At 42.6% G+C, this 24,306-nt stretch overlaps 1 protein-coding gene across 7 annotated transcripts in view; it reads right to left on the bottom strand.

The window, feature by feature from the left end:
- Positions 1–4,197: 4,197 nt before the first annotated feature.
- Positions 4,198–24,306, bottom strand: part of ehbp1 (EH domain binding protein 1) — a 149,982-nt gene continuing 129,873 nt past the window's right edge. For all 7 annotated transcript variants that reach the window (XM_084376010.1, XM_084376011.1, XM_084376014.1 and 4 more), the window contains 4 exons: positions 14,357–14,456; positions 13,213–13,286; positions 4,975–5,089; positions 4,198–4,591 (listed from right to left, as the gene is read on the bottom strand). In XM_084376010.1, coding sequence (XP_084232136.1) covers positions 4,501–4,591; positions 4,975–5,089; positions 13,213–13,286; positions 14,357–14,456 — 380 coding nt within the window. In that variant the 3' untranslated portion in view covers positions 4,198–4,500. The remainder of the gene's footprint in view (positions 4,592–4,974; positions 5,090–13,212; positions 13,287–14,356; positions 14,457–24,306) is intronic.

Genomic DNA, 24,306 nt, shown 5'->3' with positions numbered 1-24,306 from the left:
CAGTTTTCGTGCGTCCTGGAAATGCGCTGTGCGTAAAAGCGTCCTTTCGTTTCCTCTAAAACGTCAAACCAGTTGTTCAATTGAATCAAAATCAGGATTCTGAGTGTTGCAGAAGAAAGAAAATTCTTCTTTTGAGGGTTTAAAATGTTCCCAAGGGTCTTTAGTCTCTCAGAAAGCTGCATTTTAGTTTCAAACACGTCTCCTGAAAAGGCCGGAAAGCCTGTGTGTTTTAGTTTGTAATCAATCAATCAATATTGGTGATAATTCGTCTTTGATCACATTTTTCACCTCTAACAAAAAGTGAACGTGACAAATAAAACCGGAAGAAAGAAGTTAAATTCATCCATTTTGATTTTTATTGTGATACACCCCCTCCTCTCTCTCTCTCTCTCGCTCTCTCTCTCTCCACACACACACACACACACACACACACACACACACACACACACACACACACACACACACACACTCACACCAGTCTCATGAATATTAATGAGGTCTAATCCCCATTTAGAATTACATTTGAGGATGGTTGACGTAAAGTTTAATAGGGATAGACCTCAAACTCACTGCGGAGGAAAAAGAAGAATCCACAGAAGGAGAAGAAGAAGAAAAATCTGCGGTCACTGAATCAAATCCTGCACTTTGTGTCGATGTTTTTAATGTGTTTTTAACCCGTCACACACAAAAACAAACTATTCTCTTTTCTTTTTTTTTTCTGGCCCGGGTGTCAGTAAAGGGTCGTGGAGATGCAGCTCAGCACGGCTCGGCTCGGCTCGGCTATCCTTTGTGGATCTGTGCAAAAAAAAAAAAAAAACTTCTGTAAATGAGGCCTGAGCTGAAAGCGAGCTAATGTTCAGAGAGGGAGAGAGAGAGAGAGAGAGAGAGGGAGAGAGAGGCTGCAGGATGGAAATTACATTTTTTTATGTGTGTGTGTGAGGAGGGGGAGTATCAAAGTGGAGGCCGATGGGACTTAAAAGTCATCCACGAGAGCACTTTGACAGAGAAACTTAGACATCAATAGTCGGCGGAGCAAAAAAAAAAAAAAAAGGGGAACAAAGTGATGTTGGAGGTTGTGTGGAGGCCTGTAGTGATGCTGCGTATTACAAACGGGAGGAGAAGGGCACCTGAACGCACCATAATATGAATCTATCCGTGGTTTTTACGCACAGAGGCCAAAATCAGACTGATGGTCAAACATGTGATTGAAGTAAAAAGCGGAGATGCGTCATGAGGTGACGTTTGTTTCAGGTGAGCTGATGGTTTGTGTTCCCTGGAGGTCAAACACTTTTACGCACCGTTTTATTTCCACCACATCTGAAGTCCGAGCAGTCAGAGGGCCCGTGGAGGGTCTGAAATACCATCACCCCTCCTCTCCTCTGCACACACACACAGGCTCCCGTTAAATTATGCAAAAAGGCCATTCAACAAATATGGCCCTCACAACACAAAAGACTCGCGTTATTCTGACATTTCCCCGACATTTCTTGTTTTTTTCCCTCCTCTCTCGATGTGAGTAAGACCCCGAGATAAACCCCTGAACAAGTATCAAGTTATCAAGTTGCACCAACCTTTTGTAATAAGAGTATTTTGTCTAATCCCAAATTGCAGTTGAATTTTCTTAATGCTGAGCTGGTAAAGCCTGGGATTAGGCGGAGAGGAGAGGAGGGGGAAAAGTTTTGTCCCTTCAGCCGGCAGGATTGGAAGCGGGGATCTGCGGGGATGTTGTCGGTGCTTATTAAAACGATGATGCATAAAACACAGTGCTTGTAGGAGCCCCGGCGCTGCACGCAGAGACCCGGGCTCCCTCAGGTGCAGGGTTTTTTGGACGGCGGCGGGGAAAGGAAGTGAATGCAGAGGGCCGAGCGGCGCTCAGCACCTGTGAGGTGAGGCCAGGAGACATCAAAGCTCAGGAGATAATCCATTCAGCTGAAGGATCCTCAGCTGCACAGCAGCGCCGAGGCACCGCCGCTTTTTACGCAGCGCGTCGCTCTTATTCACTGAAAAATAGGAAACTGACTCCAAATGATTTTCACTCCTTCTGCTTCAACAGGAGCTTTAAAGAAAGCCGAGCGATGCTGCAGAGGTAAGACGAGGCTGTTTCTGCCTTTTTATTAATTCTTTAATCTACAAAACATCCAGAAAAAATGTTAAAATAATACATTTATCACCCGGAATGATTTATTTCTCTGGGCCTTGGAGGATTTTTTTCACAAAACCAGGACTGATTTAAGACTTTAATGAATTTTAAACTGTTAAGAAGAAGAAACATCAAAACTTTTAGTTTAATTTGTGCGTAAAAGTTGAGTTTTACGCACGAACATTAAAAACACAGAAAATATTTAAACACATTTATATGAAAAGTTGAACTCCATGAAGAAGTGACAGGTGTTGTGAATAATTATTGAGGTTACACACACACACACGCGCGCACACACACGCTCACTCTCTCTCACACACACACTCTCATATACACACAGCCACATGCAGCGCTCTGCCGGCACCGAGCAAAAACGTCCTTCACCGCTCCGGCTCTTCTTCTGCTTTATTCTCCAGATTACTGAGAGCCGTGATAAACGCGCTATAATACAAACTAAAACAAAGCGCCTCGGGGGACGTGGAGTGCGTAATGTGCGCGTACGGTCGGTCCCAAGCAGAGAAGAAACGAATCGGCAAATTAATTTGAAAGTATCAGAAAGGCCGAGGGAGGACGTCTGCTGTCACAACCTATTTTCCTGCTTAAATCGGGGATGGGAGGCTGCCTGCAGGGATGGAGCGGAGGGTTCAACCACAGATACTTTATATCACGAGGAGGATTCAGAAGAAGTTAAAGCTAAAAAAAAACACCAGAAATTTAATTTTTCAACATCTGAAAATTAACATCGATCATTTCCGACTTCTCTCCATCGTTGGTTCCGGGGTGACCGAGCCTCTCCAGCGCGCACAGGAGCGGCCCAGAGAGGAAGAGGGAGTAAAAAAAAAAAAAAAAAACATCTGCTCGGTACAAAGTGATTTCTCTAATCTTCCTCAGAGGAACCTGCTCAGCACCGACCTCAAACAAAACAAAACCAAAAAGAAAAAAAAAAAACCTCAAACGCCAATTTTAATTTATAAACACGCACAAGTCGCAGGGGAATTGAACACAGCGCAGAATAATAAGCATTGCTAAACGCGCACCGCTCGCTGCTGAATGCAGTGATAGGGGCCACTTATGTGCAGCGCTGCAGCCGAGGGCGTGCATGCATTTCAATAAGTTTTAGAAAAGGAACAGGGAAAAAAAAAAATCAGAGATGTGTTTTGGATCAGGTGTTTGTGCAATAATACAAATTAAAATCCATCTTTAGAAAATAAAGGCACATTTTAAAAAAAACCTTTGAAAGATTTTTCCAGAGGGTCAAAAACACGCCACACGCTGCTTTCTGTGGAGTATGAAATCATAAGGACTTTATTATTGAAGACTTGGGTTATGACACTGGAATAAATAAACAGATAATAAATGTTCAACACGTAAAAGGACATCTGGAGCTCTAAGTGATGGAAGCATAATTTCTCTTCTTCAGATACAATAAATAGAAACCAAAAAAGTTTGTTGAGCAAAAAAAAAAAAAAAAAAAAGCACATGAAATGAAATGTGATGGTAGGTTCACTTACAAGAAGCAGCTTAAAAAGACAATAAATAATATATATATTTTTTTGTTTTTGACTGCATGAATCCTGACAAAAGAAAACAAAAACAAAAAGAGGATTTTGGAAGCTGTTGGTCAGAGCAGTGATGAAAATATACAACATGAGATTTTCCTTTTTTTTTTTTTTTTTTTCCTTAAACATCTTTTCTTTTGGTAAACTGCTTTCAAGCCAAGACGATAAAAAAAAGCAATAGGAAAAGTTAAGATTTATGAACAGTAATGCGTTCCCCCTTTAAGATATTTTACAAGTAAAAACTTTAAAATAATTCAAAGATACACAGTCAAGTAATGAAGTAGCTTGAAAAGACTGATATTATAACGACTCGTTTTTTTTTCCTTTTAAAAGTCCACGTCGACCCCGTCATCATCGTCATCATCATCATCTCAGCGTGATGAAGAAAAAAACAAAACAAAAAAAAATCCCTCCCAGTAAACCCAGTTGTGCTGTACCTCAAACCTCAGAGAAGGCTGTGCTGCTGCTGCATCTTTACATGCAAAGTATCACACCGTCTGACAGAGCCTCTACTCTTTTATTTATATTACATACATGTACCGTTCTTGGTAAAGCGAAGGAGAGTTAAAATAAAAAATATCGTATATAAGTGGGACAGTTTGAGTCAGTATAAAGTTGGTGCAAAGGCGTCGCAGGGCCGAGTCTCTGCGGGTAATCTGACCGGAACAACAACCACATCAGGATGATAGAAACGTTTAGGAAAGCCACCATCAAATAATAATAATAATCATATCCGTAATAATAACGATACATTTCTTTTATCGGCTACATTTGTTGGTTGTGTTTTCTCTGAAATGACAATCATTGAAGCACACACTTCTCCTCTTTCTTCGCCATCTTTCCTTTGTTCTGCTCCAGCGTCCTCTCCAGGTGCTCGTCCTCCTCCTCGGCTCTGCGGAGGGCAAAGGTCAAAAGGTCAGATGTGTCTGGGGAGGTGGAGGCGGGGAGGAGGTGGAGGTATACACACACACACACACACACACACACACACACACACATATACACACACACAGGTAACACAGTTGCCACGACGGATGCCCGTGGAGTGGCCTAGCGCCAGGGGCCGGGCTCCGACCTTTCACCCGCCTGGCACCCTGTTGGCGCACGGAGCCGCCAATCTGGACGGGATCCTGCCCATGCAGGTGTGCATGCAGGAAGACTGGGACGCAACGTAACATGCAATTATTTCAGTACGTCTACGGACTCTCCACACACGCCTGGATATTCCCACACTGAGGCTGAGTCATGTTTTTAGACGTTCTTAGGGGAACTTACTGTTTCTCCTGGGCGTCCAGGTCCCTGACCAGCGCGTCTCGCTTGTTGACCAGTATGACCAGCTCATCCAGCAGCAGCTGCTCTCGTCTCTTCTGGGCCTCCGTCTTCTGCCAGTCTGCAACGACAGCAGAGGAACAAACTGTCAGAGCAGGAGACACTGAGGACAAACTGTTCTGACTAAACCTTTGAGACACTTTGTACCACGAGGACAACTTTATTATCTTGTTCTGGAACTTCATGAGACAGATGAAGATTTCTACAGAGTCTGATCCTCCTGGAGTGGAAACATTTCTAATGACACTGCTTTTGGACTCCACCCGAGTCTGATTGAAGGACTACAGAGCTTCAACATGACAGTTTGGTTCATCTTCTTTTAACCTGCTGGACTCTGTACAGATGGACACAGGACCAGTTGCACGTATTGAAGCGTGTGTAGATATGACGTGTACACACACTCAGGTCAGGTTGTGTGTGTGTGTTTGCACAGTGAAATTGTGTTGACCTGAGCAAACACACTTGACAGACTGTCATGTTAATCTGCAGCGTCATGATGCACACAGAGATATGTGAGGAAACACATTCCCACAGGAGCACGCTGCTCGTTTAAAGACATCAATCATAATTATGAAAACACAGACGACAAGAAAGACTCAGAGCTTAACTGTAAAACCTGGAGTTTAAGAGGAAATGGTGTAAAAATGGTGAATGTGTTTGTAGTCAAAGTTTTGTCTTGATGGGTGATATGACAAAAAAAAAAAAAAGTATTCTAGATTTGTATTTTTACCAAAAAAGATGAAAAATGATTCAAGTTTTGGTTCAATTATTGACATTAAAGTTCAGTAAAATTATTCTGGATAACGACAGAGTGAAATTCTGTTTGTTTCCACTCGTTAGCGATTAATTATTCGAAATCTAAATAAATGTAAACATGTAAAAGTCACCTCACACGCAAACAGCTGCATAAACAAACAAACAGGTGATCCCCTGACTCCATCGCTCAGTTCTCCAGGGTCTTTGCAGGAAGGGGCCCCACAGGGCCCCACAGGGTCCAGGTGGGACCCCGATCCAAATCCCCTCAGCCTCTCCCTGGAGGGGAGGAGGGGGGATGCCCACAGGAGAGCACTCACTCCCCCTGGGGCTCAAATATCCGCCTGGCGCCCTTGGCTCCACATTCACCCAACACCGGGGCAGCGCTCCTCCCTCCCTCACCCCCTCACCCTGAAGACTGCTCAGAGAGTGATGTCACTTCTGCTCCTTTTTTTTTTTTTTTTTTTACAATTACATAAAAACATTCATTAGATGAAATAAGCTTCAACTTTATTGTTTATAAGTGCCACAAAAAGCAGGCGAGCAACATCTTTAATCCAACTGATCTGATGTTCAAGATACAGAAACATCTCAGGCAGGAAATCTGAAGCTCCTCCTCAGCTCAGTGTGAGAGCGTGTCGCCCTCCTTCTCCATCGTTTCGTATTTAAAAAAAATAAATCTGCTCCGTCCCAGAGAGGATTCAAAACACAACTTCTGTGGCGCGTAGGCAACTTCACCCCTCTATCAATATTTAACCGCCTATTGATCGAGAATAAAAGGGATGTTGTAAAATGTCAGTCCCAGAATAAGTGTGGCTTTATTAAAAATAAATACCTCCCCTCTCATTGAGTCAAATTGCGGCAGTCAGGCAGTGTGTACATGTGTGTGTGCATGTGTGTGTGTCACGCTGGGCCCAGTGTGTTTGTCCTGAAAGGTCTGCGCTCTCTTCATTGGCCCCGCTCGTCCCTTTGAAGTCGACCACAGAGCGAAATGAACACAGTCCCAATATTTGGCTCTCTACGTTCTCCTCTTCCTCTCCCTCCTTCTTTCTTCTTTTTTTTTTTTTCTCAGGGAAGCAAATTTACTCTCCTCTGGCTTCTGAGGGGGAGTCGACAAACACTTCAGACCTGCCAAATGTCCCAACCTGCATCTGAACTGATGTTTTTTTGTTTCATCTTTAAAAACAAGCAGCGGTTTAGGGAGCAGAGAAATCAAGACAAAATGTGTCGAAGTGTAGAAAAAGAAAAAAACAGATGACTCATCGCGTGAGTCATCATCTTTAGATAATTGTGAGGCAGGAATGTGCGTTTCCATATCTGCCATAACTCCCACAATCCTCTGTCTCGACAAGGCCGGCCCACAGAAGGAGGGTTCAGGAAGAGAGAGGGGGAAAAAAAAATTCCCACAAAAACACAGAGAGGTATGTCAAAAAAAAAAAAATCCTGCCCTCCTTCTCCTTCAGAGCCAAAAAGCCAAAGTCCTGGTGGAGGTGGTGGTGGTGGTGGTGGAGGGGGGGGTGTTCCTGCTGTCAATCACATGTCGCAGAGTCCCGCCCCCCTCATTAGGAAGGTAAACAATAAAGAGAGCCGATGAGAGACGTGACCAGGCAACACCAGAGCAGGGCAGGCTGGGTAACCAGACACCCAGGAACAAACAAAACACCCTGCAGCCACTCAGCAACCCCCCCACCACCCTCCACATGAACCCCGCCTCCCCCATCAGAGAGAGAGAGAGGGAGAGAGAGAGGTTAAAGACTTAGACGAGTGTGTACAACTCACATGGTGGGTGCGTATTCAGATAACCCTCGCCGTGCACGCCAACGGTAACCATGTGAGTCTGCACAAGGCACACAAGAATGCGCTGGTTCAAATCCCCATGAACCCCTCCCCGCCCGCTCTCTGCGACGCTAAATTTATTCAAGAGAGCAAACTGGTCCAAAGCTTCGTTCTCTCACAGCGAGGAGAGACGGGCATCTATCCGTCTCTCGCTCGCTTCCTGTCTCACGCACCATCAGAGAGATCTGATCCGCAGCTTCGTGTACGTTCAGACGTTTACGAACACGATCTATAAACTTATTCTCCTTCATTTTGTCTTTGTTGTTTTCTTTCGCGTCCTCTCTGCCTCTTGTTCTTGTATAAAAGGCCTCCGAAAGCTGGTTTTGGCCGAGGTCCAAGTGGAGTCAAGAGACAAAAAGTGTCACCAGAGATGAAGGAAGTCGACAGGCCGGGAAAAATGGCGGATAAATAGAAATTATCTCGACAGTGACGAGGAGAGTGGTTCTCTGTCACGTCACATGGAAACGATGAAAAGTCAAACACAAACGTTTCGTTATCTTAAGCAAAAGTGTTTAAACTTCTCTTTGTGTCAACAGTTAATATTTAAAGGAGAAGTCAGGTGATATTCTATAATTTCCTTATTGTCAACAAAACCTACTGATCCTAGTAAGAAGTACTGGGAGTTTAGCCAAAGCTCAACATGAACTCGGGATAGATCGATGTGATTTTAGTCCGGGCTGATACAGATATCGACTATTTGCAGTAAAAATAAATGTCAAAATTCAGTATCTTCATCAACATGATGCACTAAAACATACTGGAATCACTTTACCTGACATTTTGTTGTTTTAGTAAACACCCCTTTTAATGAAAAACAATCAATCTTCAATAATTTAATCATAAGTCATTACATGCATTAATAAAGGATAAATGATCTCTGTAATCTGTAATATTTCCACACGTCCGATATAAAACACTGTTTTTGTGGGAAATCCTACGGGCAGGCCGAGCTGTCAGCCATGGTTAAGTATCTTGGAAAGACTGGAAAGATGCCCGTTCCTCTTCAGGAAATCAATATCCGACTGTTTGTTAACGAGCTTCACAGTTTCTTCAAGTCACTCGTGAGGAAATTCACAATTGTCTTGATAATAAAAATCCACTACGATCGACTTATCAACTTATTATAGTGTTTTTATCCTCCCATCTCTAACAGACAACCACTTACAAAAGCAAGAAAACCACTGTTGATGTAACAGCTTTGATCATCAACACTCACAAACTGATTCATATGAAAACTTCTCTGAGACAGACAGCTCTTTAAAAAGTTAGTTTATTCTTCTAACTTTCTAAAACACAGGCAGATTGGACAGTCGACGATCCAGCACCTGAAGCATGAATCTAAACAAAGCTGCACATTTTAAAACACCTGTTCCACCAGATGTGACAACAACCAGCATATAAAACCGCGTTAGCTCCACTACAGGAGGCACTTGTTCCACAAAGTCACATCGTCTGCGCAGTGACGAGAACAATCACACTTACTTTATCTTGCAGGAGCCTAAAAAGCCGCACAAACAAGCTTAATGCAAACAAATACATTTCCCTAAATTCCCCCAAAACTCGAGTCAACAAACTCGTGGAACGAAGCTACTTGTTATCGGCGGTTCCAGTCAACTAGCAACCCTGAAAGAGTTGGCGACATCATCAAAAGTCGCCCATGTGATAGGATTCCATAGTGCACCTAATCAATCAGGGTCTGTGGCGCGCCGCCCCGATGTGTTACAAAGCCCAAATAGATTTACAAATGGGAAGTGTGTGTGTGTGTGTTTGTGTGTGTGTGTTTGTGTGTGTCGGGGGTGTGGAGAGGGATAAGCTCCTGCATAGGATTACATATTGATTTTAAACATATAAAAAAGCTTATCATATCAAACCGTAACAGGAAAAACTCTGGGACCCGGCTATGCATAAATCCCTTTTAGATGGCGAGAGGGCGTCCACTTTAAAAAACACACACACACACACACACACACAAACACACACACACACACACACAGGTCTTCGAAGGGAGCCAAGACACAGCTTTGTGTGTGTGCATACATAGGTGTGAATCGGTAAGCAGATAAAGAGGGCATAGTGGATCAATTTTGTGGCAGGGAGATGAGAGTGTGGCATACAGATGGCATTTTCCCACCTGGCATCACACCAAGCAGGTACACGGAGGTGGTTATCACCGAGCATGCTCGCAAACGACGTCTACACCGGTCCGAGAGCCTCCACCCGACCTCCGACTGTTTTATTCTGCAACGGCTGCACATTTCACCAAACTTCTTCTAACACCGTGCTGATGGAGTCATGACCGCCCTGATGTTAAAGGATAGGTTCACCCAAAAAATGAAAATTCAGTCATTATCTACTCAGCCTCATGCTGATGGAAAGTCAGGTGAAGTTTCGTAGCTCATAAAACATTTCTGGAGCTTCACAGCAAAACAGCGTTTCAGAATTCTCCTAAACAACTGAAGTAGATGGAGACTTGTTTTGAAACAAAACAGAAAATTGCTCCGTACAGCTCATCCAGCGTAATCCAAGTCTCCAGAAGCTCTGAGATCCTCCGTTGATTTTAAAGTATGTTATCGACACCGTTTTAAAGCCTAAATCTTCACTGTAGCTGCTAAGATAAAGTGCAAGAGTTGGGGATCAGTTTGGGATCTCAGAGCTACTGGAGACTTGGAGAACGCCGGAGGAGCTGTATGGAGCCATTTTAGTTTTGTTATTCGATCTACTTCAGTTGTTTAGGTGAATGCTGCAGTGCTGTTTCACTGCCAAGCTCCAGAAACACTTTGTGGACGACGACACCTCACCTGACTTTTTTATCGGCACGAGGGAGAGTAGATAATAACTGAATTTTCATTGTGGGGGGGATTTTATCCTTTATTATGTCGCCTTTTATTGCAATTTTTATGTATTTGTTAGATTTGTTGGTTTTCTACACAGATGCAATACGTATCGGTGCATCTCTGTATGACCCGCTATTTCAGTTTTCAAGCAATAAAATGACTAAACTTCATCATAAAGAGTATTAATGAATTTTGATTTGTTATAAAATAAGGTTATTCCTGCAGCTGTAACTGTGCAGGCTAACAAACGTCCTCCCTGCTGCTGCATAGGTCTCTGCAACTCCTATACGTTTCTATAATTCGGTCATGTGTGTTTCACTCCACCAAAATGACTCTTCTACCTCATAAAACATCTAAAAAGAAGTTTAGAAGAATTTGTTGTTTAGCAGAATATCAGCTTCAGAGATGATTTCAGAGGGAATCCTCTCCTCCTGACTCGTCTTTCCACCTCAAAGCACTCTTCATCCTCTCCTCCTCTCATCCTCCCTCTCATGTGTCTGAGTGTCGTGCAGCTGAAGTCAGCAATACAAACGCAGAAGGAAACGTCATGAGTCATTCGTTTTTCTCTCTCTGTTCTGGTCTGAAGCAGTAACTGAGACTGGGCCCTGCAGCTAAAGCCAGCAGGTAGTTCAACTTTTTTTATCTCTCGTCAAAATCTCTGATTCATTTACAGACTATTCTTGACATTTATTTCCATTTCAGAGTTCAATGTCATTTTTTCTACATCTTAATAGCTTTTCATGCTAAGTGGAATAGACAGGAACTGTTAGCATTGGTAGCCAGTTCGCTGTAGAGCACATTGACCTGTACGAACAGTATGTGCGTCGACTGAGAGGGAGAGCGGTGTGTGTGTGTGTGTGTGTGTGTGTGTCAGGGCAGGTGTATCTCAGTGATGTGTGTTTTTTTTTCTCTGCTCGGACTCACAGTGCATCTCTCTCTCTCTCTCTCTCTCTCTGTGTCATCGACTGGCCAACCAAATCAGCAATTACTCGCACGCCCGACCATCGCTCAATGGACCTGCCCAAGCACCAAATAAGAGCCGGGGAGATGGCCGCCGTATACACACAAACACAAACACACACACTCACAGACACACACGTATGGAAAAAGACTTGCACACAGGTGGACACACAAACACACCTGTGAGATGTAAACACGCAGATTCAAACCAACAGATCCTCTCTCTCTCTCTCTCTCTCTTACACACACACACACACACACACACACACACACACACACACACACACACACTCACAGACACACACACACACACACACACGGACGCAGCTCTCTCCCCACCAGCTCAGAACTATCTGTGGCTGCTACAGAAAGGTAGAGCCTGTGAATGTTAAGTGCCTCCCTTAGGGAGGAAAATAAGGCCGGCTGATAAGTTAGTCAGCTGCAAATCCAACAAGTCCACATGAAGGCAGAGGGGAGCGCGGTGACACGACACACACCACCTCTCCACCTCACCTCGCACACTATCTCTGCTCTTTCACTTCCACACACACAAACAGAGGAGCAGGCGCGCACACGATACACGTCCGATATACGAGGAAAAATATGCACAGGAAAAGCCACAGACACACATGAAAAAAGACAACAAACAAAAACAAACACAGAGAAAGAAAACGCTCATCTGAACCAGAAAAAACTGAACTCCTCCCTTTCCACTCGAGCTGTGGACGCGCTGCAGCTCGATAAAAATAAATAAATAAAATGGCCATGCGAAGACAGAGGAAATCAACCTGGACGCAGGCAGCATGGCGCCGTCTGCAGCTCCTGATCGGCTACGCATGTCTGCTCCCCCCCCCCCCCTGCCCGGCCCACCTCCTTTCTTGCTAATTACAATTGATTTATTATGGACCAGTATCTTATCAGGTGCCCGGTGAAATTACAATGGGTGTCCGAAGGCTGCGAGGAGAAAGGAGGGGGGCGGCGGTGGTCAATGTCGAATGGCAAAATCAATTAGCATTGATTGGCAAAAGGTTCATTTTGCCAAAGAGGACGCAGTCGAAGAGGATTAAACTTCCCTGGCCCCCTGACAACTTTGATACGACACAATGGCTGCTTCTCTGGCTGCGGTATAGTTAACAAGCTTTCAATAATATAACCGCATTTCTTTTTTTTTTTTTTATTACCTCGCAAACCAATGTGGCCGCGGCTAGATTTCAAATCAGGCATCGGCTAGTCGAGGTGTAGCTAGGAAACAGATAGCATTGATCAAGTATCAGGGAGTGAAATCCCCTCGCAAAGCTCGCATCTTAATCCTCATCAAGAAGCCGACGCAGAATTCAAATTATCCTGCTTTGGGCTCCTGATGAAGGCTGGACAACAGCTGGACGAGAAAACAATAGAGGTGGAGACGCTTTGCTAGAACTCAAACAACCCTGACAGGAGCTTTACCTTCTTTTATCACCAGAAAAAAGAAAATAAACTTCATCTGTTGCAGTTTGTCTTATCTAGTCGCCATTTTGGCAGCTAAAACTGGAAACAATGCAGGATCCTTGAGAGATCGTTGTATATTTCACGTCATATTTGCGGTTTCACAATCCAGCTGATTTTTTTGAAGAGAGGAACAATTGTTGATTAATCTAAGTGGAAGTATTTGTTTGTCAAAATGCATGTAATGACAAAAAATTGAGGATTTTGTGACATTGTGAGGAGACACATCTTTGTTGTGTGACACCTGCAGACTCCATATTAAATCCCAAGACCTCCTGAGTGTGTATTTGTGTGTGTATGTGTGTGTCAGTCTTACCCTCGATGGCCAGCATGGCTCTCAGCTCTCTGTTCAGCAGTTCGAAGCGTCTCTCCAGATCGTGCTCTTTCTCCCTGTGGCAAGTTAGAAAGAGAGGCAGAGCGAGAGAGAGGAGAAAAAACACACACACAACAAAGTTCATCAATATGTTAATGACTAAATCATTAAGCACTTAAAGAAACCTGCAATAAACATCGATTCAGCTACTCGCCTGGACCTTCTCCGGCTTCGCATTAATCTACTGCACATAACTGATACACATACTGCGCTTACACAGCCCTGGGTGAATGTGTGCGAGTGTTCGAGGAAAGAAGTGAATAAAACGAGAGGGGACAGGTGGGGGAAATGAGTAAAAACAAATGAGCTGAAGGAGAAAGACAAAGAAATTAATGCGCATCTAAGGACATGCAATGAGTGTGTGTGGTTTAATGTGTGTGTGTGTGTGGCACAAATTGAATTCTTTCCTCTTTCAGCCATATTAAAAAATGAGCTTATTCGGTCCCTAATAGAATTTGTCCTTCACAGGCGCCTTTTTTCTTCGCCTCCACAAAGAGAGAACAGAAAGGGCTAATAATCAGCCCTTCTGTCAATTGGCCACTTTAAAAGCCTCCCCTTTCCCACGATATAATGTGATTATGAATACTTCAATCTCTCCTCCACTCGCACACTTTGAAATCCCAACAGCCGCAAATGAGGAAAAAAAGGCAGCGTGTGTGTGCGTGTGCGCGTGTGTCTCCACCTGTCGCAGCTGACCACATACAAAGAGACTAGCGATAGAGTGATGATCGCCACATTTCTATTGATTTCATATCCCGTCCACATGTAAATCAATGAGCGGATAGACAGAGGGGGTGAATGGAGTGGAAGGAACACTCCCACCCTGTGTGGCTTCAACGAGTTTGATCAAACGCTTGAACAGAAGTGTGATGTTTTCCAGGTTTTTAATGCTTCTCAGTGCGAGAAGAAATATAGAAAAACAAACAAACTGCATCTATTCTGCTCACTCTACCAAAAGAAAATGGTTTACAAGTTACAATAAAACTGCATGAATCCTGTGACAAATAACTAAAGTGGTTCTTCAGTACAGGACGTAGTAAAATAATAATGCAGGTGAAGGTCACAGATTAATCTTAAATATACGTACAGCAGGGAGAGTTGGTTCTGTCTTCTGATGAGTGCGTTCTTCTTGTTGACCAACATGAACCACTCCTGCATCATCGCCTCCTCTTCCTCCTTGTTGTTGCCTGGAAAAAACACAAATAAACAAAGACAAACACAGGGTTACACACCATTTTAATGATATAACAAGCTCTTAATATTCATTCTGCAGTTGTTTCTAGAGCGTGACTGATACTGGATTTTTGTTGTTAGGGAGTAAAAAATTGTATTCATCAGTCGATATTTTTAAACATACACATAATATAGAAATAAAAACACATTTTTTGCAGTTATTCCTCAAATGTGTAGAGAAATACGTAAAGATACGTATGTAATGGAGGCAGGATATTTACAGTTTACGCTCTGTTTTAGCTCCTCTCCTCTGATTGGTCAGCTCACACACACCTGAGCTCACACCGCTAACAACAAAAGATCAGCTGTATCAGCTAAATAAATTCTTAGTGCCAAACTTTAACGATTATAAATGACCCTAAGTATCTTTTTCTGGATTATATTATGTAAAAAAGAAAGTTTTCATATGTCCGTGACGATACATTTGTGATTTGTCGGCTGAAAATATTGACAAACGATATACCAGTCAGGCTCTCGTTGTTCTTTTCACCCTTTAAAAGTCATAAAGCCGGATGTTCACCATTTAATACAAAGCTTAAATAGTGTACAAAAACATCTTTCATAAAAGGTCAGTTTTAACTTTTGTGTGTGAGTGTAAGTATAAAGCATACAGGCATACACACACTCAAAAGAGATGAAGCAGATAAATGACTCAGTTAAGTCTTTTAGCCACTGCAGAGTCAGTATGTCCACCAGATATTTATACGTGTGTGTGTGTGTGTGTGTGTGTGTGTAAATACACTGCTCGCTTATGTTCCTGGTGTAAACATACACATACTTCACACCATGTCTTCACAACGTCAATACGGCTTCAACCGGGGCGGGATTAACTCAGCGATTACCGTCGAGCACCTTTACAGAGTGGAGCCTCTCACTGTAGGGCAATACATATCCCACCAATCACTCAGCGGGCCTTCAAAAAAACCACCTCTCTGGTTCTCTCTGACGCTTAGTGTAATACCTGCTCGACACACAGAGGAGAGCTAGCGCCGGCTCAGATGCATGGCTAATGTAAGCTTCGCCCATGCCTGGGGCTAAAGCTCTGTGCTGTAACTTACTTACAGGGTACAACTGATACGGACACAGTGCATTGAACGGAAAACTTCAAGTGTTACAACAACGACAGGAGGCGCCTCCAGGTGTGTGTGTGACAACAACTGGGCCTCTGTTGGCTGCATCAATGCACTGGAAAAATAATAATCAGATGGTAGTTTCAGTTATTTTAGGTGTCATGACAACTACATGTAAGTTTTATTTTACATTATTAAGGTTGGTAAACAGCAGTGAGATAGGCCCTTAATTTCAATTTCAGTTATGATCTGTTGACACTAGAGTTTCACGATTAATTGAAATATAAACAATCCAATATCCAAATAGCAGAAGCTGCAATTTTTGATGAAGGTAAACTGTGTGACGAGGCAGCATTATACTGAAGTGCTGCAGTGTTGCAGAGATGCCCCGGCCTATGAATCTTGTCCTCAAGATGTAAGAAAACGTGTTTGTTTGGTACAGATGCCCCAAAATGTCACATCATCAGTCTTTCAATTGTTCTTTCAATGAGAAATTTAAATTGTAATGCTAAATGTGAATCATATTGCTCTTATATTACCTGTGAAAATAATCAAAATATGTTGGTGTTTCTTTGTTTTGTTATTTTTTTTTGTGCAGCCCTAGTTAGGACCAAAAAAACAAGAAAAAATCTGTTAGTGGACGAGATGGAGACACTAGAGCTGCAACCATAGTTTGATTAATCGATTAGTTGATCTTAAGACATTAATTTCCAACCATTTCCAGTATTTTGTCAAGCAAAAATGTCAAACATTTTCTTGTTTGAGCTTCTTAAATGTGAGGATTTGCTGCTCTTCTTTGTGTTTTGGACTGTTGGCTGGACTAGAGAAGTAATTTGAAGACGTCACGTCGAGCTGTGGGGGAATTGCGCTGAAGGTTTTTCACAATTTTTTTTAGAGTGAATGATTAATCAATTAATTGTGGAAATAACTGGCAGATTAATCGATCATGAAAATAATAATTAGTTGCAGCCCTAAACTAGAATGACACTCAGTCGAGTGCATCTCAAGGCCCGATACTCCCCTTTAATTCAATCAAGCTGAATCCAATATCAAATAAAACATATTTAAATCCGATTCAATTGATCAATTAATTGTGAAAATAATCAGCAGATTATTAATGACAAAGAATCACTCATCACTCACCAATCAATAATGAAAATAATCATTAGTTGCAGCCCTTGTAGACACATCACAGTGTTTTGGTGAAGTATGGTTACATGTGTGTTAAAGCTATAAAATAGTTTGTTTCTCTTTTGTTATTCATGTTTTTCTTTCTTTGTCTCACTGTGTGAATAAACGGCTGTGGTCAGTTGACTTCTCACTGTTTACGTCTACAACTGGGATATGAGCTTCGTGGCACTAGAGGCCATTTAAACAGCGACAGCAGCATTAATCTGACACTTAGTTCGTCTGTGAAGAGAAGTAATGGATGAAAACAGAGGACGCCAGATGAAAGATCGTCTTAAGGCTTATGTTATTATCTCTCGCTGTTTTTTTTCTCCCTTTCTCAAGAGGGAGGTTTAATAGCTGGGACGCTACGACAGGCATCATAACAGAATTAACACTAAGAGGACATTTCATACCACTTATTTATTAATTGGGGGTCCTTTGAATAATAAGAAAGGCATTGGTGTGCTGTACAGCGGAGGAAAATCATGTATTCTGTCATTTATTGCCTGGAAAATGTGTTTTTTGATGAACTCAAACATCAATGATGTAATGCTTTAAGCTCTCTATACTTGTGACTTTGCTGACTGACTTTTTGTATAAGATTGTCAGCAGACCTTCGACACATTATCAACTTAAAACAACAGGTCTGATGCTTTATGGGCGTCTGAATATGATCCCAAAACCAAGAGCAATGCACACACACACACACCACGGCTCATTGCAGAGGAGAGGGAGTATTGGGCCGCAGCGTCACTGACGACAAAAGGCAGCAGGCGTGTGGATGTGTGCACGGACACCGGTGAGTGTGTGGACATTTGTGATACTCTGAGCCAGCAGATGTATGTAATTTCATTTAGGAGGGTGGAGCAGGGAGGGGGGAGCGACAGAGGAAAAAAAAGAGAGAGCGAATGAAAGAAAGCTTCAGGATTTAGCGGAATCGGGGGCTCGTGGATTACTGTAGTCAACTTTGAAACGGACGACACTCGGAGGGGGGATAAAGCCGGCGCTGACAGGTCATTGTGCTGCCTCGAAGTCAAATAAAACAAGCAAATAATAATGGCAAATATTAAGCTCCTGTGACATTGTGGCGAGGCGGGCTGGAAGACGAGGAGGGATTATAAAGCTATATCCCCCACCGCTAGCCAGCCAGCAGCTACCAGCCAACCACCAGCCGCATTTTATGAAAGGAGGGAGGGGAGGCGAAGGGAGGGAGAGGAAGGAGAGGAAAGAGAGAAAGGCAGGGAGGTCAGAGGAAAGGTAGGGGAGGAGAAAAGGAGGAAAGATGATGAGAAAATGGTGAATGTGGAAGGGAAAGGGGATGACTTGAGGAGGGAGGGAATGAGGGCGAGCAGGTGAGCGAATTCAAAGCAGAGAAAGAGAGAAGGCGATGGAGGGAGGACGAGTGGCGGAGGACGCTCGACAGCTGCTCAGCATCCTCCTCCCTTCACTCAACCTCTCCAGAGTTGAACTCTGACCTCCAGATACTGATGGAGAGACGGCGGTGTGTCTGCAGCGTTTTCTGACTGATTCAAGTCACATTTGCTGAGTCTAAGGTTTATTTGTTAGCTGGAACTTTTAAAAACCCATTCAAATGTAATATAAGACACATTTTACAGTGGAGATTGGATTATAGAGAACTTCATAGTCAATATTTTATTGTGCTATAAAACTGATTAAGTCAAGTCAATTTTATTTATAAAGCTTCAATTCATAACAAAAGTTATCTAATGACTCTTTTGAATTAGAGCAGGTTTAGACCTACTCTTTATTTACCGAAACCCAACATTCCCCCTTGATCAAACACTCGGTGACTTGGAGACAAACTGCCTTTATGATTAGTTTCATTATCGATTAATCGGCCCATTGTTTTGACGATAAATCAGTAAATCGTTTAGTCTCTAAAATGTCAAACAATGTGTAAAAATGTTCATCACAATTCCCCAGAGCCCAAAATGATGTCCTCAAATTGCTTCTTTTGTCCGACCAACAGTCCAAAGATGCTTCATTTACTGTCATAAATAACAACGAAAAGCAGCAAATCTATATATTGAAGAAGCTGGAACCAGGAAATGTGACATCTTTGCTTGAAAAAATGACTATAGTGAAAAAAAATGTCATTAAATTTTTTATTGCACCTCACTTATAGTCTGTAAAATATGAGAACATAGTGAAAAAGGCCAGAGAACATTTTTTAGTTTCTCATTTTGTCGTAAACCCAAATATTTTCAAATTCCAATCAGAAAATTACAGAAAAATCACCATATTTTTGAAGCTGGAATAAGATAGTGTTTGTCATTTTTGTTTGATAAATTGTTTAGATTATAAATTGATTATCACAACTGTTTTCTGTCTAAATAAACTTGCCTTACTTTGACTTATCAATTAATTAACTTATTTTTTTAGCGCTAATGTTTACATAATTTAATCAGCTCAATAGCTTCACTGTATTAGGTTATTGAAAGTAATGAAAGTAACAGGCAACATCCAGTAAAATTAGTTCAAGGCAAAGGCTGTTTCAGATTTATTAATCTAGAAGATTACTGAGGAGCTGTAGTCTGTTGCTCGATGCTTAATTCAAGGCTGTGATGCCAGGTTGGGGGTTTGATTCCCACTGGGACGACTGTTTTTCTAAAAAAAAGGCTCTACTGGCTGCACTGTAATGAGCGCGCCCACCAAATGGCATATGTTAAGAGTGACAACAACAGAGAAAAAACTGGTGAATGTTGTGTTGCATGAAGACAAATGGTGTAAATATCCCTGGCAAGCACTGCTGACACTGTGTCTGTGAATCCAGCCTTGGCTCACAGAAGCTGTGGATCCATGCTGGCTCTCAGGGGGCCATCTTGGATCAAAGCATCTGGCGGTTTGGCAGGTTGCATTCTGGGTCTTGCTGCTTGCCTTACACACCATTTCTCAGTGCTCAACACAGAGCGGGGCAGAGCAAAAAAACAGGCCAAAATCTGCTGAGACCGAAGCCGTAAGTTTGGCATCGGTGCGATGTTTGATCAGGACATCAAAGGATTAGTGAAACATGTCTGATGGAGATACACGGGGTTTCCCCACATACAGTAAACTTTATCGTCATTAATATCATGTGTGGTGTTACCTCAGCTATCAGTGTGGCTGCGATGGTGAGAAACACACAAGATACAATCAACTCACACACACACAGCCAAGATACAACTGATACACACATCCCGACAACCCCTCTATCTGATTGCCTGTCTCCCCCTTCTCTTGTTTCACTCTCTCTCTCTCTCTCACACACAAACACAACCGGGATACAATGACATGAGCTGCCGTGTGATGAGTGTCATCCTTCAGGTATGAAGAGAGGCTGGTTAGAAAGGGTCAATGTGTGTCTGTATACATCCATACGAGAGAACACAGAGAGAAGATGGAAATAAAAGAAAGGAGAGGAGATGGGGTGAAAAGACAGAGTGAGCCTCTATAGCCAAATAAGATTAAGATAACTATCTTGGCCCCGTTCCATTCAGTGTAGATAGGAATAATGAAACCCACCCTGAGGTGGTCAAACTGCTGCTGCTGCTGCTGCTGGTGGCCTGTGCTGGTTTTTAATTAAGTGTGTAATGCTGCTATGCTAGGTCTCGCTAGATGCAAGGAGTTGTTTTAATAAGTAAATATGTACCAGTGCGCACTGATCAAAAATATATCGGGTGCTCAATGGTGGCAAGAATAAAACATAAACAAAACTCCAGCACTCACTGATAACAGGTCTTCTTATTTAGTACCCGAGTTTCGTTTGTTATAGTTAATTGGCTGTTAACTACTCGTTAAACTTGGTGTCTTGTTAAAGCAACCTGAGGATATTCAATTCAAAATGATATCATACAGTGATAAGGAGAAATCTTCACATTTGAGTGGCATTTTTGCCGAATCAATGACATGAAAGATCAACAGATTAAAACATTTGTTGCGAATTAATTTTCCAACTGAATGGCAAAATGACTAATTGCTTCAGGGCGAAGCCACACCGGTCAATACTCTGACCTTCTAGTTACGGGACAACCTTCTGACCATCGGGACGCTTCTGAATTGCACATATTTGTTAAAATGCGATGAAACACGGTGACCGGATAAGCAGGAGATCCGGCGAGAAACAACTTCTCTCTGTGCCTTGAAGGAGGGAGCTTGGCTAAGAGGGGAAAATGAATGAGACAGAAAGAGAAAAACATTAAAAGCTGTGATCACAGCACGTTCATCTCATTTCTTATCCCACCATTTTGCCATTTAATCCAATAGCTGCTAATCCAATTTGTCTATCGGACATGTAAAAAGGCGGGGAGGAGGAGGAGGAGAAAGAAGGAGGTGGAGGAGGAGGAGGAGGGAAAGGGAGGAGATAGAAGCTGAACTTCTTCTCTTCTGTGTCCAAGTCACTTTCTGAATTGCGGTTTATTTAGGGACGAGCCGCACTTGTGCCTCTCCCGTCGCTCTCTCTCCACCCGACCGTCAAGCCCGTCTGATATCAGCGGGGATCAGGGAAGATGAAAGCCAAAGACGCATGAAAGGAAATGAGAAAAGAAGGAATAAAAAGAACAGGATGAACATTGTTTCCTGTGATTAGGTAAGAGCTCGTTAAAAGGCTGTCACTGCGGCGATGTGAATATGCATGACAGGGGCCGGCCTAATCAGAGAGGTCTGTGGCGAGGACCGGAGGGGGGGAGAATTGTGCGTAAGTAGCCTGCTGAAGACTTGATTTAATTAATGTGAGTGGAGGAGTGTCTTGTTAGGAAGGAGACACAGAGAGACTGAGAGTGTAGCTTGTAGAAAGAAAGGTTTCAGTGCCCATAAAACATCATCTAAAGCTTGCAGTGGTGGCGTTTCATGCTGGATTATGGCTGTCAAATTATACATCTAATCATCAGATTTGACAGCTTCCTCCCTTTCTCTCTCTGCTTCTTCTAATCAGTTCAACAGTTGCTGCACTTCACAACCCAGCAACATTACAACACTTGTGATATGTGTAAGAATCAGCCTCCTCCTCCACCTCAACCCCCCCCCCTCAATCTTCTCTACATTGCACATGTGATTTCTCCTGCTCTCCTCTATTCTCCTCTGCTCTCTACTGGAGTGGTGCTGAGGGCTATTTTTTCCAGGGAGTCTTGTTCGAGGCCTTTTTAGCCGCCCTCAATGGCACAATGGTCCCAGCGTATAGAGCAGATTCCTGCTTTATTGAACCTGTGTATAATGTCTGCTGAATGGAGCACATTAACCGATTCACACTCACCTCTCTCCCTCCCTCGCTACCTCCCCCCCAGATAGAAAAAAGGAGAAAAGTAAAATAAGAAAAAAGAGAAAGAGAGAGAGAGAAAAAAAACCTCCTCTCACACTGAGGCACAATGACTGCCTTTTCCACCGGTGTCATTTGTCAACCACTGCTTGCTTTACAACGTACAAAAGAGGCAAGAGAAGCAGGAGTGGGGTGTGACTGAGAGTTTTGGAGGCAGAGGGGTGAATTGGGGCTTTTCCATAATCATAAGTGGGGCTGCATAATTATTTGTTTCTAATTACACACTGTATTACTGCTGGAGGTCAATCTTTCAGTCAGTGTGGTGATTTTTGGAAAAGACTCACGCAGAGCAGCTGAATTAATTAAGCATGATCTTGTGTAATAATTTTTCTATCCATGTTTAATAATCACAAGAAACCAGCACGGGATGAATGTTAAAATACTGAAGTATCATTCAGTCCAAGAACAATAACGGCTTGAAATAAACACCTGTTGAAGTGTCACTGCTTCATTAAATGAGGCCAACTTTGGTCCTAAGATTAAAAAAAGGCTCCCCTGCATTTATGCAACTATAAACTGATTATGAATCAGTAAAATCAATGCACAGTTGTGCCTTTACATAAGCAAACTTCTCTTTATTACCTCGATGACTAGCCTAATGCTGCAAGCCAGTTGTACATTTGGTGACCGAATACTGATTGATTTGCATTTTTTAAGGGGACTGTTTATTTGCCATGTAGCCAGAAGCTGCCAGACAATAAAAGAAGAAATGACATTGTTTAATTTCTATAATTGGATACAGTTAATTTCTCATGTTTCACACAAGGGACTCGTGACTCTGTAGAGCAGGTGGAGAGCCTCAGTTCATAGAGACTGACGCCAGCACTACAAGTCTTCCTGGTGTGTGTATGTCATTGTAGCTTAGTGATTAAAGCAGTAGGGCTGCAATTAATAATTATTCTCATTATCAACTCTGTTAAATTAATCTGTTCGTCTATGAAATATCGTAAAGAGAACTGGAAGAGAAATCTTAACAAAAGTCCTGTATGTGTTGTCTTTGGGCAGCTGTGGCTCAGGCGTCAATTCAAAGGTCAGTGGTTCGATTCCCGGCTCCTGCAGTCTACATGTCGAAGTATCCTCACTGAACAAGACTGAAGCAAGATACTGAACCCCAAAACTAAGACCAATAATCATGATCATTATTGGTGCTTTTAATACCTTGCAAACGAAAGTGTCATTACAATTTCATCTGTTATTGTGCAGCCCTGATTCGTGAGCTCTGTTTCAAGGGGAGATGAACTACGGACGGCAGTAAGTAGAACTGCCAAAGCCTTTTTTAATGAGCAGGAGAGTGTACATACGCAGCGCCTATCATGTCACTGTTTGAACATTTGTGTTCAGAGACCATGTTAAACACAGACGATAGGTTTGTCCTGCTAATATGTTTCCTCCTCTCATCCTCCTCTCTCTTAAACACACACGCCTCCTTGATATCCTCTGCCAGCTCTCCAACACACACACACATACACACACACACACACGCACAAACACGCACACACCCTTGGGCAAACACGTTTGACCTCAGAGCTAACAGTAGACCAACCTCCAGACACCTCTCATTCCTCCACCTTAGAGGTGAAGAAGAGGTGGGGGCTCTGCAAACAGAGTTCACATAATAGACTCACTCTGGAGATGAAATGTTCATATTAGAGGTCTTCACTTTGCACACACACACACTTTCTGTTGCTTGTGCAGAGGGGTGAGGAGTGTATTTGCCAAAGAGCAATCATTTATGCAGCTTTTCTCCTCTTTCAACTCTCTCTACATTCTCATTTTAACTAAATTAAATGCGTGCTTGTGAGTTAAACGTACGTATTAGGGGTGTCGTGATATACCTATATTGACTATAGCTGTTATATCTAAAAATGAAATATTGATGTTAATAATTCCCTTGATAATATCCTGATCTTTCTGTTCTCACTTTGCCATTTTTCTACAGTCATGGTTACAGACTCTCTCCACGTCACTACACTCATATTTATGTGCCAAATAAGAGGCAAAACACACAGTAAACACAGATAAAGATGAATTTGACTGAGCATCATTATTTTTTTCAGCATTTTCTATAGATATTGCGATAGTATCGTTATCACAATATATAGTTGTGTTGTGAAAATCTGATATGACAGCCCTGATGCGTATTTCATTCTTGATGCTGCCAGGGTCCTCTCAGTCAGAACAACGACAACAGAAGTTGTAGTTTGATGAGGTCGTACAGTAGCGTGGGATCATGGGAGTGCTGTCTCCGTTGGC

Source organism: Pagrus pagrus (assembly GCF_965226575.1).
Source record: "Pagrus pagrus genome assembly, chromosome: 15".
Lineage (NCBI taxonomy): Eukaryota > Metazoa > Chordata > Actinopteri > Spariformes > Sparidae > Pagrus > Pagrus pagrus.
Note: the sequence above shows the minus strand (reverse complement) of the source record. Positions and strands in the feature narration are given on the sequence as shown.